The 12,700-nt window shown below is 40.7% G+C and overlaps 1 protein-coding gene across 1 annotated transcript in view; it reads left to right on the forward strand.

The window, feature by feature from the left end:
* The window catches only part of RASGRP3 (RAS guanyl releasing protein 3), a 57,969-nt gene that overhangs the window by 17,419 nt on the left and 27,850 nt on the right, over positions 1–12,700 (forward strand). Inside the window, exon 2 of the mRNA XM_034061263.1 lies at positions 11,802–11,994. Coding sequence (XP_033917154.1) covers positions 11,925–11,994 — 70 coding nt within the window. The 5' untranslated portion in view covers positions 11,802–11,924. The remainder of the gene's footprint in view (positions 1–11,801; positions 11,995–12,700) is intronic.

Consider the following 12,700-nt stretch of genomic DNA (forward strand, 5'->3'; position numbering starts at 1 on the left):
CTTGTTTAATGTATTACTTATTAAGGCAGGGGCTGTAAGATGCTCTTCCTTTTTTCTTTTTTGAGATAGAATATTTTTTTTTACATTGCTCTTTCCTTTTTTTCTGATTGTCTTGCTGTTATGTATATTTTTATATATAGCACCCTCTTCAGATGAGCTTATTTCGAGTCTTTTGATGAGAAATGTCTGTGTTGCCATTACTCTGTTTTTAAAGAAGATATTTAACTTGTTGGCTGCAAATTGTCTTATTGTTCAGAAAGTACATGGTTATTAATAAAACTTGCTCTGTTCCAAAAGCTTGGATATAGGAACCGACTGTGATGGCGCTGTTTTCATATCCTGTACTCTGTAGACTTCTTCTTATATTGTAAACAGTTTTAGAGGTTTGCTGTGTGTCTTCATATGATTGTACTGACCAGTGTGTGTTTCTTAGTAGATTGATTAGTACGAAAACAAGGTTTAGTCAGCTGACTGACAGTTGCTTTGTTACCTCTGAATTAAAGTACAAACTCTAGTCAGACACATTACAAAAAGCAAATAATCTCTTCCATGTTCTTCTCTGTTGGAGGCTTCTCTTTTAAAAGCCTCTGAACTGACTTAAGAAACACTGTATGCCTGTGTTAAAATATTTTCTTTTCATCATTAAGAAATCTGAAGCTGTCATTGTTTTATCCATCTTCCCAAGGGAAACTCATATAAAATAATCAGATGTAAGGAACTGTTTATTATTTTGATGTCCAGCATCTGCTGACAGAATTTCACAAAGAAAGTTGCTGGATCTCTCCTCACCTCCAAGCTGTGTTTTTACTCTACCAGCCCTTCTGCAAGCCTGCTTGCATGTGAGTTGTGAGTCATCAGTGAGTTCAGATGCAAAACTTTTGCACTGCACAAGGCAAGTCAGGAATCCCTGGTTCATGTGGGTGTGCAGTAGACAGCAATTTGCATGAGTTCCTAGGGTCACGCAGCAGGTCTGTCTACTGGAATGTTGTCTGTCCATGTTTTCTAGTGTACCGTTTTAATTTGCATCCTCTTTAAAGAGCAACTGCACTCCAATGGGAAGATGCCACCAGGGAGTGAGAAGGATTACTGGCCATTAGCAACTGGTCCAGTCTTTCTCCTTGTCTGAGAACTATTAGCACTTTTGTGGGCAAACAGCAGTTACATGTGAACCATTCATCAAAGGGAAAATGGAGAACGGTGCCATTAGAAATCTGCCTTAACAGCCAAATGAGCAAAAGGAGCCAAAATTCTGTCCTGCCCCTGTCCTTTTAACTCAGTCTTGCTCCATCTCAGACATCCAGCTTCCCATTACTTAAAGCCTCTTCCTGCCTTTATTGTTTTGCCAGTTGCTGCCCTCAATTTACTGCACTGATAAGTACTTCCCAGGCTGTAAATGTGTGGTCAAGATATTTCTGAAGCCGACCTATGTTTTGATTGTAGTCACAGGAGGAAAGGTCAGAAGTAAAACTGCTCTTGCTACACAGGAGGCAACTCCTCACTCCAGGATACGCATGGTTGTGGATTTATGGGGAGAGAAGTGAGGTAACGCATGGGATAACAGGTCTGAAGAAGAAAAAATAAACACATACTTAACCTCTCCTCTTCACAAGGTGATATTTTTGCTTTTATGAGAAGTAACTGCAGGTATTCTTCAGTTGGGGGAATGCTAAAAAACAGAAAGAATGAGAAATCAGATATGTTCATTGATGCTAGAAATGACAGCAAGTAGTTAGAAAGTGCTAAAGTCTCCCTTCACTGGTATCTGTGACTGCAAATAATTTTATCTTTTCTTGATACAACATAGCTGCAGAGATGGAAAAGAAAAGAGGGGATGTGTTTTAACAACTTGCTCTTTGGGATACTCGGCTCTAATCTCTATTGTCTGGGTGATCAGCACAAGCCTGTAGAGCTTGATGTGCTTAAGAAGCTCCATATGTGTCTGTAATTCTTGTGGCATCATTATAATATGTCGCACAGATGTTTGCAATGAGGCTGTCTGCCATTGTGGGCCTAGAAAGTATTGTCCCATGAGCAGTTAGTCTACAATGGAAATAACTGGAAATTACAGAATTATATGGACTGAAAAGTTTCTTTCAAGGGAAAATTAATTTGGAAGCCATGGGTTTATCAGACAAGAACCTTGATACCAAACTTAGTAAATTTTAATACAAGTTAGAGGCTATTGTGGTTCTTCTTTGCCTTAAAATTGATGGAAAAGTGGTGTGAAACTGAAAGCAGTACTGATTCTTCAAGCTGTCATAACTCTTGGAAGATTTAACACCTTCAAAAAAGACACTACCCAGGGATTCTGCTACTATAGAAGAATTTTGGCTTAGCTAAAAATAAGACAAAATAAGCTGTATGGGAGGAAAATATAGATCTCCAAGCTGAATATATCAGAAGGTCTAATTAAATAGGGCCAAAGATTTCTTAGTAATCAAATTAATAAATAAATGTGATTTTCCTAGCTTGGCCTTAAGATACTATAGCTGGAAAGGCAAATAATAATAAAATATTAAAATCATTTGTAACATATGATAATAAATATACTGGGTCTTTGTCTTTCAGAACTTAAAGGCTGGTTATTTCCCTATAGTTTGGGATTTTTTTTAAATAACTACAAAAATATTCTTTCTTGAGCTGGTCCAGTCTCATTAAAGGCACCTAACAGTGTAATCAGACAAGAATACATGCTGATAAGGTGTTCTTTTTCCTCTAACTTGATCTATGTGACTACATTAACAAAGCAGTCTTAATTATGAAAGGCTGTAAAGAGTTGTATGCAAGTCTGAGTAGCCAAGGTACTTGCCAAGAGTTTCTCTGAAGGCTTACAGGCAGTAGTATAACTTGTAGGAGGTATTGATGGTGTATTGATTTGGTTCCTGAAAAAAAGATTGAGTTAGTGTATGTGAATTCCTCCTGTTAGCTGTCCTCCCCCAGTGTGTTGTACTTTGGTGCTGGGGATCTCTAACATGTCTGAAGGGCAAAGATTCCCAGAAGAGCTGCATCCCCTGGTGTCATACACGTTAAACAAGTGCCTGATATTTGTAATTTTATTTTTGCTTTACAGGGAGTAAAAAAACAATTTTTGTAACAAATCTACTAAGAAGTGTGACTGAAAGTTTCAGTCTTCCTTTAGCTCTTCCTTTTAACCTCATGTATTCTGAGCAATTGTACTACCTAGACCCATGGAAAGTTGAAGTAAGATGTCATAGTGATAGTACTTGGGACAACTCAAGGATGTATGTTCAGATTTCACTGCCATTATTAGCTGGAGTTACAGTTGTAGCAGTAAATATCAACACAGTAAATTGAGAAAACAAATGTATAAGTGAATGGGACAAGGAAGTATGGTAGATAACCAGTACCATAAAACGCTAGAGTTGCAATTGAAAATAAAACCTTTGTTGCTTTTACAGGTCCAGTTATCAAGTTATGCATTATTTTAGAAGGTTATAAATGAGGAAACCTGGGGGGTTCTGTTGTCTCTGAAATCATCTTGGTTATATTTCACAGAAAGAGATAAGAATGCTAAACAAAATGCTGTCTAAGCAGCTCAAGCCTTAATCAAGCCACTTTCAGATTACCAGAGGTACTTGCTCATGTGACTGTCCATTAGCATTCCTCATGGTTTCTCTCAGCTTCTCTTTTGTGTTTGGCCAGCATGTATTGTACCCCACACAAACTTCTACAAGGCATTATGTGGCTCCAATAGTTTGGTAGTGTATATGAGTGGATCCATATATCCAGTTGGTTTCTTACCTATGGTCCTATTCACTTAACCTCTGTTCCTCTAGAAAAGTACATGTCTAGGCCCTGAAATAATTTATAATAGCCTTCTTATGTTAATTGGGTGACCTGTGATGACCCAAAAGTAAATACTTAGCTCAGTGGACACTTATCTCAAAATTAAACATAATAAAATATATTTTGACAATTTGTAACTTGCATACCTTTGTGCTAAGGTAACAAATGCTCATCCCTTAGAGGCTATATTGGATGACAAGGTTTTGGCAGCAGGGAGACTGCAGTCATGGCACCTGTGGGAGGATACTGAGAGCTGCCCTGTTTTGGACGCAGCTGCTTCCAGCTGTCTTTGCAAGGGACCCACTGCAGGCGATAGCTCAGCTGAGCCCATCAGCCAAGTTGGTGGCACCTCTGTGAAAACATATTGAAGAAAAGGCAGAAAATTATGAGGAAGAGGGAACATGGAGAGAAAAGGGAATGGAGAGGAGAAGGGAAGAACAAAGGGAATAACAAGGTAAGAGGTTGAGGAGGTGCTTTGGGCAGAGCAGGTACTCCCCTGAAGGGACTGTGACCTGTAGATAAGCCCATGCCAGAGCTTGTACACCTCTTAAGGGACTATGGCCCATAGAGGACCCATGCTGTAGCACAGTACGAGAGTAAGAAGGAAAGAGCAGCTGAGATAAACTACCGTATACCAGCCCTGACATCCTGCACTGCTCATTACCTCCCTGAAGGGACAGGGTGCAATCTGCAGCAGTAGCAGGGGAGGAGCAGAGGTGTCTGGGGTGAATCCAAGCCTGGGAAAGTGGAGGAAAGGTGTTTAAATATTTGTCTTCTTTGTTTCCCAATACTCAAACCAGTAATTAAATACTTAATGTTAATTGGCAATGAAGTTTAAAGTTTTATAAGTTTTATAGAGATGACACTGCTTCGGGATGGGCAAATCAGATGAAGCAGGTGAAACTTTATCCCATGAGATCTGTAGTGCTGTGAATCCACTAACATCACCTGTGCAGCATCTGTCATTGATACGAGGTTTTGCTTCAGCCATCCACCAGCAGTATACACTTAACCATTCCACATCCTCTCCCCTTTTCAGGTACTGTCTAGTCTTTTGAATTTCCCTTTGATCCAGAAAAAAAAAGTATCAAAGTAATAAGGTGTATACAGTTACAGTGGCTTGTAGTGTAACTACTGTCTGAAGGTATGTAGCAAAGGTCAATGAGTACTGAATGAGCACAAGGCCCTCCTGCCCCCAGCAAGGCTTATATTTTGCATTCGTGGAGCAGTGACACAACCTATTCTTTGTGTCCTCACTCCACATGACAAACATCATCTGTAACCCAGATGTGCCATCCTGCAGCCAGCTACATGTGATGCTTGAGGTCATGGACTGGGACAGAACGGGTGGTATTAGGCTACCTGACAGCGCAGCATCACTGCCTTTTCCTGCCTAGCACAGTTTCAGCATATGTCAGACCCTGAAGAAGTCTAACCACATGTATCACTTGCTCAGAGTTTTCTAGAAATGGACTTGTCTGTATTGTAATAAATAAACTGGTACTGACCACCTACAAGAAAAAATTGATAGCCTGGAGAAAAAAACCTGCAGGAGCTTCATGCATTAGGCAACCTGGGTTGACTTGGGCCCAAACAGAAGTCTCGATTGCACCTGTGTAGGCAAAGGTGCAGCCATCATGTGTCCCACTGGGATCCTCATTATGGTAATTACACTAATCACAAGAAAGGGTCTCATTGTGAGAACCTCCACTACATCTTCAGGGTAGCAGATGAACTCTGTCCTGAGGAGCTTGCCATGGACATGAGCAGTACAGAATAAAGGAAGAAGGTGTAGCAAGAGAAGTTAAACCTTAAAGATAAATCCTTAAGCTTTCTCATGAGACTCTCAGTTTCTTCTTGGCTTCTTTTCCTGCATACTGCTCCTCATCTGATCTCCCTGTTCAGTTGCTCACATTTAGCACTTCTTGTCCAGCAGCTAGGTGGAAGCTGTTTAATGCAAGCTTTCAATGATGTGTTGGGTAGGCTTGGAGGAGGGGGGGAAATGTGGGGAAGTCTGGCTTACTTAAGCTCCCAAGAATGTCCTAATCTTGTAAAGAATATGAATCTCCTGTGTGCAGGCCTCTGGAAAGTTTATGGATAAACTGAGACCCATAGAGGTGCCTCTGTGTCAAAGTTGAACTATTTGCGTGTGGCTCTATTTATTGTCCCTAAGTAGAAGGAAAATAGCCCACTTTTAATTAATTGGGAAAATGCTACATATACATTTACTTTGGCTTAGCTAAAAAGCTGTTTAAACTTCATTTAGCTATGTAAATATTTCTCTGTATGTCAAATTTAAGCCTATTTAAACCCAACTTATTGGTTTAGCTTGGGCGTGTAACCAATAGAAATTGCTTGAAATCCACGTGAAAGTGCCCACACAAGTATTTGTGCTGGCTTGACATTTTAATATTAGTTAAACTGCTATAGCCTGTAGGTGAAGACCTGCCTGTGGACCTCCCTTTAGTTGCCTCCAGCAGTAAAGGTGGTGTCTTTTGGTTTTACTGACTCCAGTAGCCAACATTTAAAACTTGGCTGCATGTTGCCCACTCTGTTCACACCACTTGGTGCTTTGCATAAGACTAGAAGTTTGCTGGCAGAGTGTCCTTTGAAAAACTAATTTATTACACCTCACCACGGCTGTATCAAGAGCTCAAAGCCTACAGCTTGTTTCAAATACATCTATCAAGACAGTCCACAGTAATGCCATCTCAAGACTTCCAAAACGTTGAACACAAGATGTAATTATAGTGCATAAGAGTACTAGGGGAAAGCCATCTGCTCATTGTAACTGTCTGTGTGGATGTGGCAGTCAGGGTGAAGGCAAGAGGAAGGGATCCATCAGAGAAGGGATAGACACTTATGTTTTCATAGAATCATAGAATCATAGAATATTTAGGGTTGGAAAGGACCTTAAGATCATCTAGTTCCAACCCCCCTGCCATGGGCAGGGACACCTCACACTAAACCATATCACCCAAGGCTTCATCCAACCTGGTCTTGAACACTGCCAGGGATGGAGCATTCACAACCTCCCTGGGCAAGTTTTGTAGTTCAAGCCATCACAAACTTCTAACTACAGAGCATATCACTGCAGATGTTTCTGTTTCCCCCAAGTAGGAAAGTGCATATCCCATAGTGGTAATATTTTATGAAAAAAGGTGTGCTCGTCAACTCTGCTCTCATGAGACCTCACTTGGAGTATTGTGTGCAGTTCTGGTGTCCTCAACATAAAAAGGACATGGAACTGTTGGAACAAGCCCAGAGGAGGGCCACGAGGATGATCAGGGGACTGGAGCACCTCCTGTATGAAAACAGGCTGAGCAACTTGGGGCTGTTCAGCCTGGAGAAGAGAAGGCTGCATGGAGACCTCATAGCAGCCTTCCAGTATCTGAAGGGGGCCTACAGGGATGCTGGGGAGGGACTATTCATTAGGGACTGTAGTGACAGGACAAGGGGTAACGGGTTGAAACTTAAACAGAAGAGGTTTAGACTGGATATAAGGAAGAAATTCTTTACTGTGAGGGTGGTGAGGTACTGGAATGGGTTGCCCAGGGAAGCTGTGAATGCTCCATCCCTGGCAGTGTTCAAGGGCAGGTTGGACAGAGCTTTGGGTTACATGGTTTAGTGTGAGGTATCCCTGCCCATGGTAGGGGGTTTGGAACTAGGTGATCTTAAGGTCCTTTCCAACCCTGACTAGTCTATGATTCTATGACATGACTGATATCATGACATATTACCTAAATAAAGGGGGTTCTTTAGACAGAGCCTTAGGCTTTGAGAAGTGCTAAGGTATATATTGATTGTATTCCTGCTGCCGTAGCCTTCACCCATCCCTGAGTATCACCATGAAATCTCTTCCCAGCAGGTTACTAGCAAGACTTGCAGTGGAGATTGTAATATCAAGTGGCCTGATTAAGAAATGAGAATGGGTGGCTGTGGAGGATTGTGTGTCTCCTGTGTCCTTAATATAACCTCTCTTAATGACAGTAAACCCAATAGGATTGATAATTCTATCATAAAAAAAAAATTATAATAGTGTGCAGTAATTCACTGTGATCTCGAGTGAGCTGTTTTTCTTATCCAGCTTTCCTGAATCCTCCTAAAACAGCTGTATGGCAATGAGATGTTTCAGACATGCTGAGAAGCACCTGAGGGCAGAAGATTTTCTAGGTTATTGTTATTTGGAAGTCTGACTGCACCTTTGCCAATCAGTTTTTTAATAGTAACTGTTTATTTCAAAAGTGTTTAATTCTTTATATATTGGCAATCTCTGCAATGATTTTATTTTTTTCTATTTGTGCTTCTCTTGTGTTGAACTATCAGAATATAATTTATTTAATTTGTGTCAATGAAATTTATAGTTCTGTTTTGCTCATCCATCACTAGAGCTGGTGATGTGGTTGGATACCACTGTGGAATGATAAAGACAAGATGTTTATTGTTCTAGTAGAACAGCAGTGCTTAATTATACAAATAATGATGTAATGGATGTGGCTGTTGGAGTCTGCAGTCAAGAGATGTGATATCAGGGTTTGGCTGAACTGTAGATATGTAGCTTAGCCCCAGTCCACCAGCTCTTTCTCCAGTGGAAATATTTTATTCTTCTTTTAGAAGCATTATGAGAATAAAACCCCTTATTGGTCAGATGGTCTGTTTGAGGAAGTAGTACCATAACATCAGGATATAGGTATTTACTAGTTAGATACCTAGATCTAACAACTGCCTAAGTAGTTGTCATATAATTTAGAAAGAATCCTGCAATTTTACTTGTTAATTACTATATGGCTACCTCTATAGTGTTTCCAGCAGAAGACAGATTGTATGTTGTATATTATGTAGGACGGTAATGCTAACAAAACTGAAAAGCCACATCAAATCTCTCCTCCCCTACATTTCATTCTCAGTAATTTTCAAGGGATAAGGAGGAAATGCAACAGATTTACTCTGTTATATTTTTGAAGAGCTGACTAAAAAGTATCTTTTAATAGCCAATGTACAATTTATTATATTTTTCTCTTCTAAAAGTCCTAAGTCAGATGAAATTGGAAAAGCTAAATAGCTGCCTCCCTGAAAAATCAAGCCAGTAATTTAAGCACTTAGAGAAGGATTTGGGGATGGTAAAAAATGACAAATATACACAAAGTGGGATTCTAGCAAAAGATGGCAAAGAACAGAGTTGTGATCTTGAAAAACAGTGCTTTTTGAGAGTTAGCTGCTGGCTAACTCTCAAAGCAAGTAAATAAAGCACATGCTCTGCTTACCTTTTCACTTCAAATACGTAAACTGTCTTGGGAAGAAACCCTGAACATAGGGTAACCCTGGCTCACATGTGGCCTGACCATCAGGTTAGAGAGACAAATCTTCCTGTATTTCCTCTCTGGTCTACTTCAGACAACTTTGGTTCTTGTGTGATGGCTCAGGTCTAGCAGGAGGGTTTGAGGCTGCCCAGCTTAGCCCCAGAGATAAATGTTAGGATGTTTTCTGCTAGAATGCTAAGCATGGGTTCAAATCTGCTGTGTACCCACTTTCCCCTTTTTCTTAGGTGAGTGCTCTGACTACTTACTGTTTTGTGAAAGGAATAGTTTTCCCCTGATTCATGGCAAATAAGAGCTCTTCAAGATTCCTGGAAAGATGGATGTGTTCCTTCAAGAGGGGGGGTCTGCACCACCAAGCTCAGAGAGAGGAAGGTGCATGCTTTAAGCTAGGAGGAAGGCAAAAATGGGGCAGGACTGAATGATTGCACCTCTCTGCTCATGTTTCCTGTTAGCTGACTGGGGCTGCAGAATAGTGTGTGCACTGACTTGTAGAAACATCAGGCTCAGTGAGCTGTGCTTATTTTGTGGGGTCCTTCTGTCAGCTTCAGGAAAAAGTGTGTCATGTCTAAATCCATTGTTGGATTGGACCATAAAGAGTGTGGCTGCAGGAACCCGTCTAAAAATAGTAGTATAGAATCACAGAATCACTTAGGTTGGAAAAGACCTCCAGGATCATTGAGTCCAACCATTAACCTAGCACTGCCAAGTCCACCACTAAACCATGTCTCTAAGCGCCACATCTACACATCTTTTAAATACCTCCAGGAATGGTTTTTCAACCACTTCTCTGAGCAGCCTCTTCCAACCCTTGACAACCTTTCTGATAAAGAATTTTTTGCTAATATCCAATCTAAACTTCCCCCGGTGGAACTTGAGGACATTTCCTCTTTTCCTGTTGCTTGTTACTTGGGAGAAGAGACCGACCCTCACCTCACTACAACCTCCTTTCAGGTAGTTGCAGAGAAGGATAAGGTGTCCCCTGAGCTTTCTTTTCTCCAGCTATACAACCCCAGTTCCCTCAGCCATTCCTCCTAAGATGTATCTTTCTCTGACTGGTATCTTTTGAAGATCATAGAATCATAGATTAATTAGGGTTGGAAAGGACTGTAAGATCATCTAGCTCCAACCCCACTCCCATGGGCAGGGACACCTCACACTAAACCATATCACCCAAGGCTACGTCCAACCTGGCCTTAAACACTGCCAGGAATGGGGCATTCACAACCTCCCTGGGCAACCCATTCCAGTACCTCACCACCCTCACAGTAAAGAATTTCTTCCTTATATCCAGTCTAAACTTCTACTGTGTAAGTTTTAACCTGTTACCCCTTGTCCTATCACTACCATCCCTAATGAAGAGTCTCTCCTCAGCATTCTTATAGGCCCCCTTCAGATACTGGAAGGCTGCTATGAGGTCTCCACGCAGCCTTCTCTTCTCCAGGCTGAACAGCCCCAAGTTGCTCAGCCTGTTTTCATACAGGAGGTGCTCCAGTCCCCTGATCATCCTCGTGGCCCTCCTCTGGGCTTGTTCCAACAGTTCCATGTCCTTTTTATGTTGATTTTTTAAGATTTTCCAAGCAAAACACTGTTGCATACTCAGAGCAGCTTGAGCCCTGCAGGACTCTGCATCTAGGTCTGTCATAGAGTCACAGAATGGTTTGGGTTGAAAGGGAACTTAAAAACAGTCTATTTCCAACCCACCTGCCATGGTCCGAGACACCTTCCACTAGACCAAGTTTGTTCAAAGCCCTGTTGAACCTGGCCTTGAACACTTCCAGGAATAGGGCATCTGTGACTTCTCTGGGCAAGCTGTTTCAGTGTCTCACCACTCTCAGAGTGAAAAACTTCTTCCTAATATTTTATATATACCTATCCTCTTTCAGTTTAAAGCCATTCCCCCTTGTCCCATCACTACGTGCCCTTGTAAAAAGTCCCTCTCCAGCTTTCTTGTAGGCCTTCTTCAGGTACTGGAAGGCTGCTATAACTGAAAGAGGAAAGAAGGTACTCTTGTACAGAGAGTAAACTTATAACAGAGTATTTTGTGCATCTTCAGGTAAATGGATATTTGATAATTAAACACATAGTAGATTTATGATACAATTTAGAAGTTTCTGTTTGAGTTCAGCTTTCTGTGAGTGGTCAGCTACTATGAGGTTTATTTTAAAAAGCTGTAGGGACTGATCTTAAGGTTCTCTGAAAAATCACCGCCTAGTTTAATGTTTGCTGTGAACTTCATTAAACATTTTATTGAGTCTGTGCCAATTAAGACCATTAGCATTACCATGAACCCGTAACCTTAGAGAAAAAACACAGTGGTTATGCTTAAAAGCATAAAAGCAGTGTTATTAACCAAAAGCGACTTATCAAGTGTAAATAAAATGACCTGAACACAATGTGCGGCATTGTACATGCATGTCCTCGTTTACCATCTGGTTTCTGGTTTATGACCCTAGCTATAGATTTATTTTGTGCTAGTGGACAAACAATTGGACAACACTTAAAAGCACAAGCTGGAATGTAGTTGTCAAAACCTGGACAGTAGGGAAAGCTGACAACAATCTCACGTGTTTTGTACCATGTGGGGGAAAACCAGTTTACAAAAAAGATTAGCTGAACTGTTAACATTGCATCCTGATAAGTCTTCCACATAGTTATGATTTCTTTTACTTCCTCCAGGTTTTCCCTGAAGTCCAGCTAAGAACACAACCTACAAAATAAAGTGAAAAAGCTGTGCAGCTCAAGAAGCAGCATCCTACTTGATGAAAATGTCCCTTGTTTTTTGACAACGACTAAAGGACAATGGGGTCAAACACACTTGGGAAGGCTGCAACTTTGGATGAGCTTTTGAACACTTGTATTGAAATGTTTGGTACGGGTTTCAATATTGCCGTTCTTGGAATTCACCTTATAATATAACCCCTGCTGTTCTCTGATTTAGCCAGTCTTTCCTTTGGCAAACAACATTTCTGTTCTGTAAAGTTTTCCATGTTTCATTTTGGACCAGAATCACAGGAGCCAGAATTTTAATCACATGCATACTGTATTCAATATTTGTAATACAGATAATGCACAATGGTGACTATAGTGGTTTTTAAAATGCTGGCCTCCACCAAGTGAAGTGTTTAGCTGAATTATTCAAGGGGTTATTTCTGGCACTGATTTTTGTCCTAAGTGGTTACACAGCTGCATTTCTGACCCCTCATTTTTTTGAAAGGTTTTCTGAAGCATCGTGGAATAATTGACATGAAAATGACTTAAGGCTCATGTAATCTTTTTAGTCATGTTAAACTGTGATGTACCAGGTCTGAGGCAAAGAAGTGATGAAATGGACTTTGATTCATAGCATGACGTAGGTCACATTGTAGTCAGATGAGTTCATGGATGGTCTTAAATAGTTTGCAGTGGGGCCTTAATTCACAAAGCTACATTTAGATTCTCTTGAAATGCAGGACAGCTTTTGGTTGGAATGAGGTATTAATTGTTTTCCCTTGTGGAAAGAAACAAATGTCTGAAGGTGAGAGGGATTAAATAATTGAGGGACAAATGAATCTTGCTACTGACTGTAGTGAATCCCT

Source organism: Melopsittacus undulatus, chromosome 3, assembly GCF_012275295.1.
Source record: "Melopsittacus undulatus isolate bMelUnd1 chromosome 3, bMelUnd1.mat.Z, whole genome shotgun sequence".
Lineage (NCBI taxonomy): Eukaryota > Metazoa > Chordata > Aves > Psittaciformes > Psittaculidae > Melopsittacus > Melopsittacus undulatus.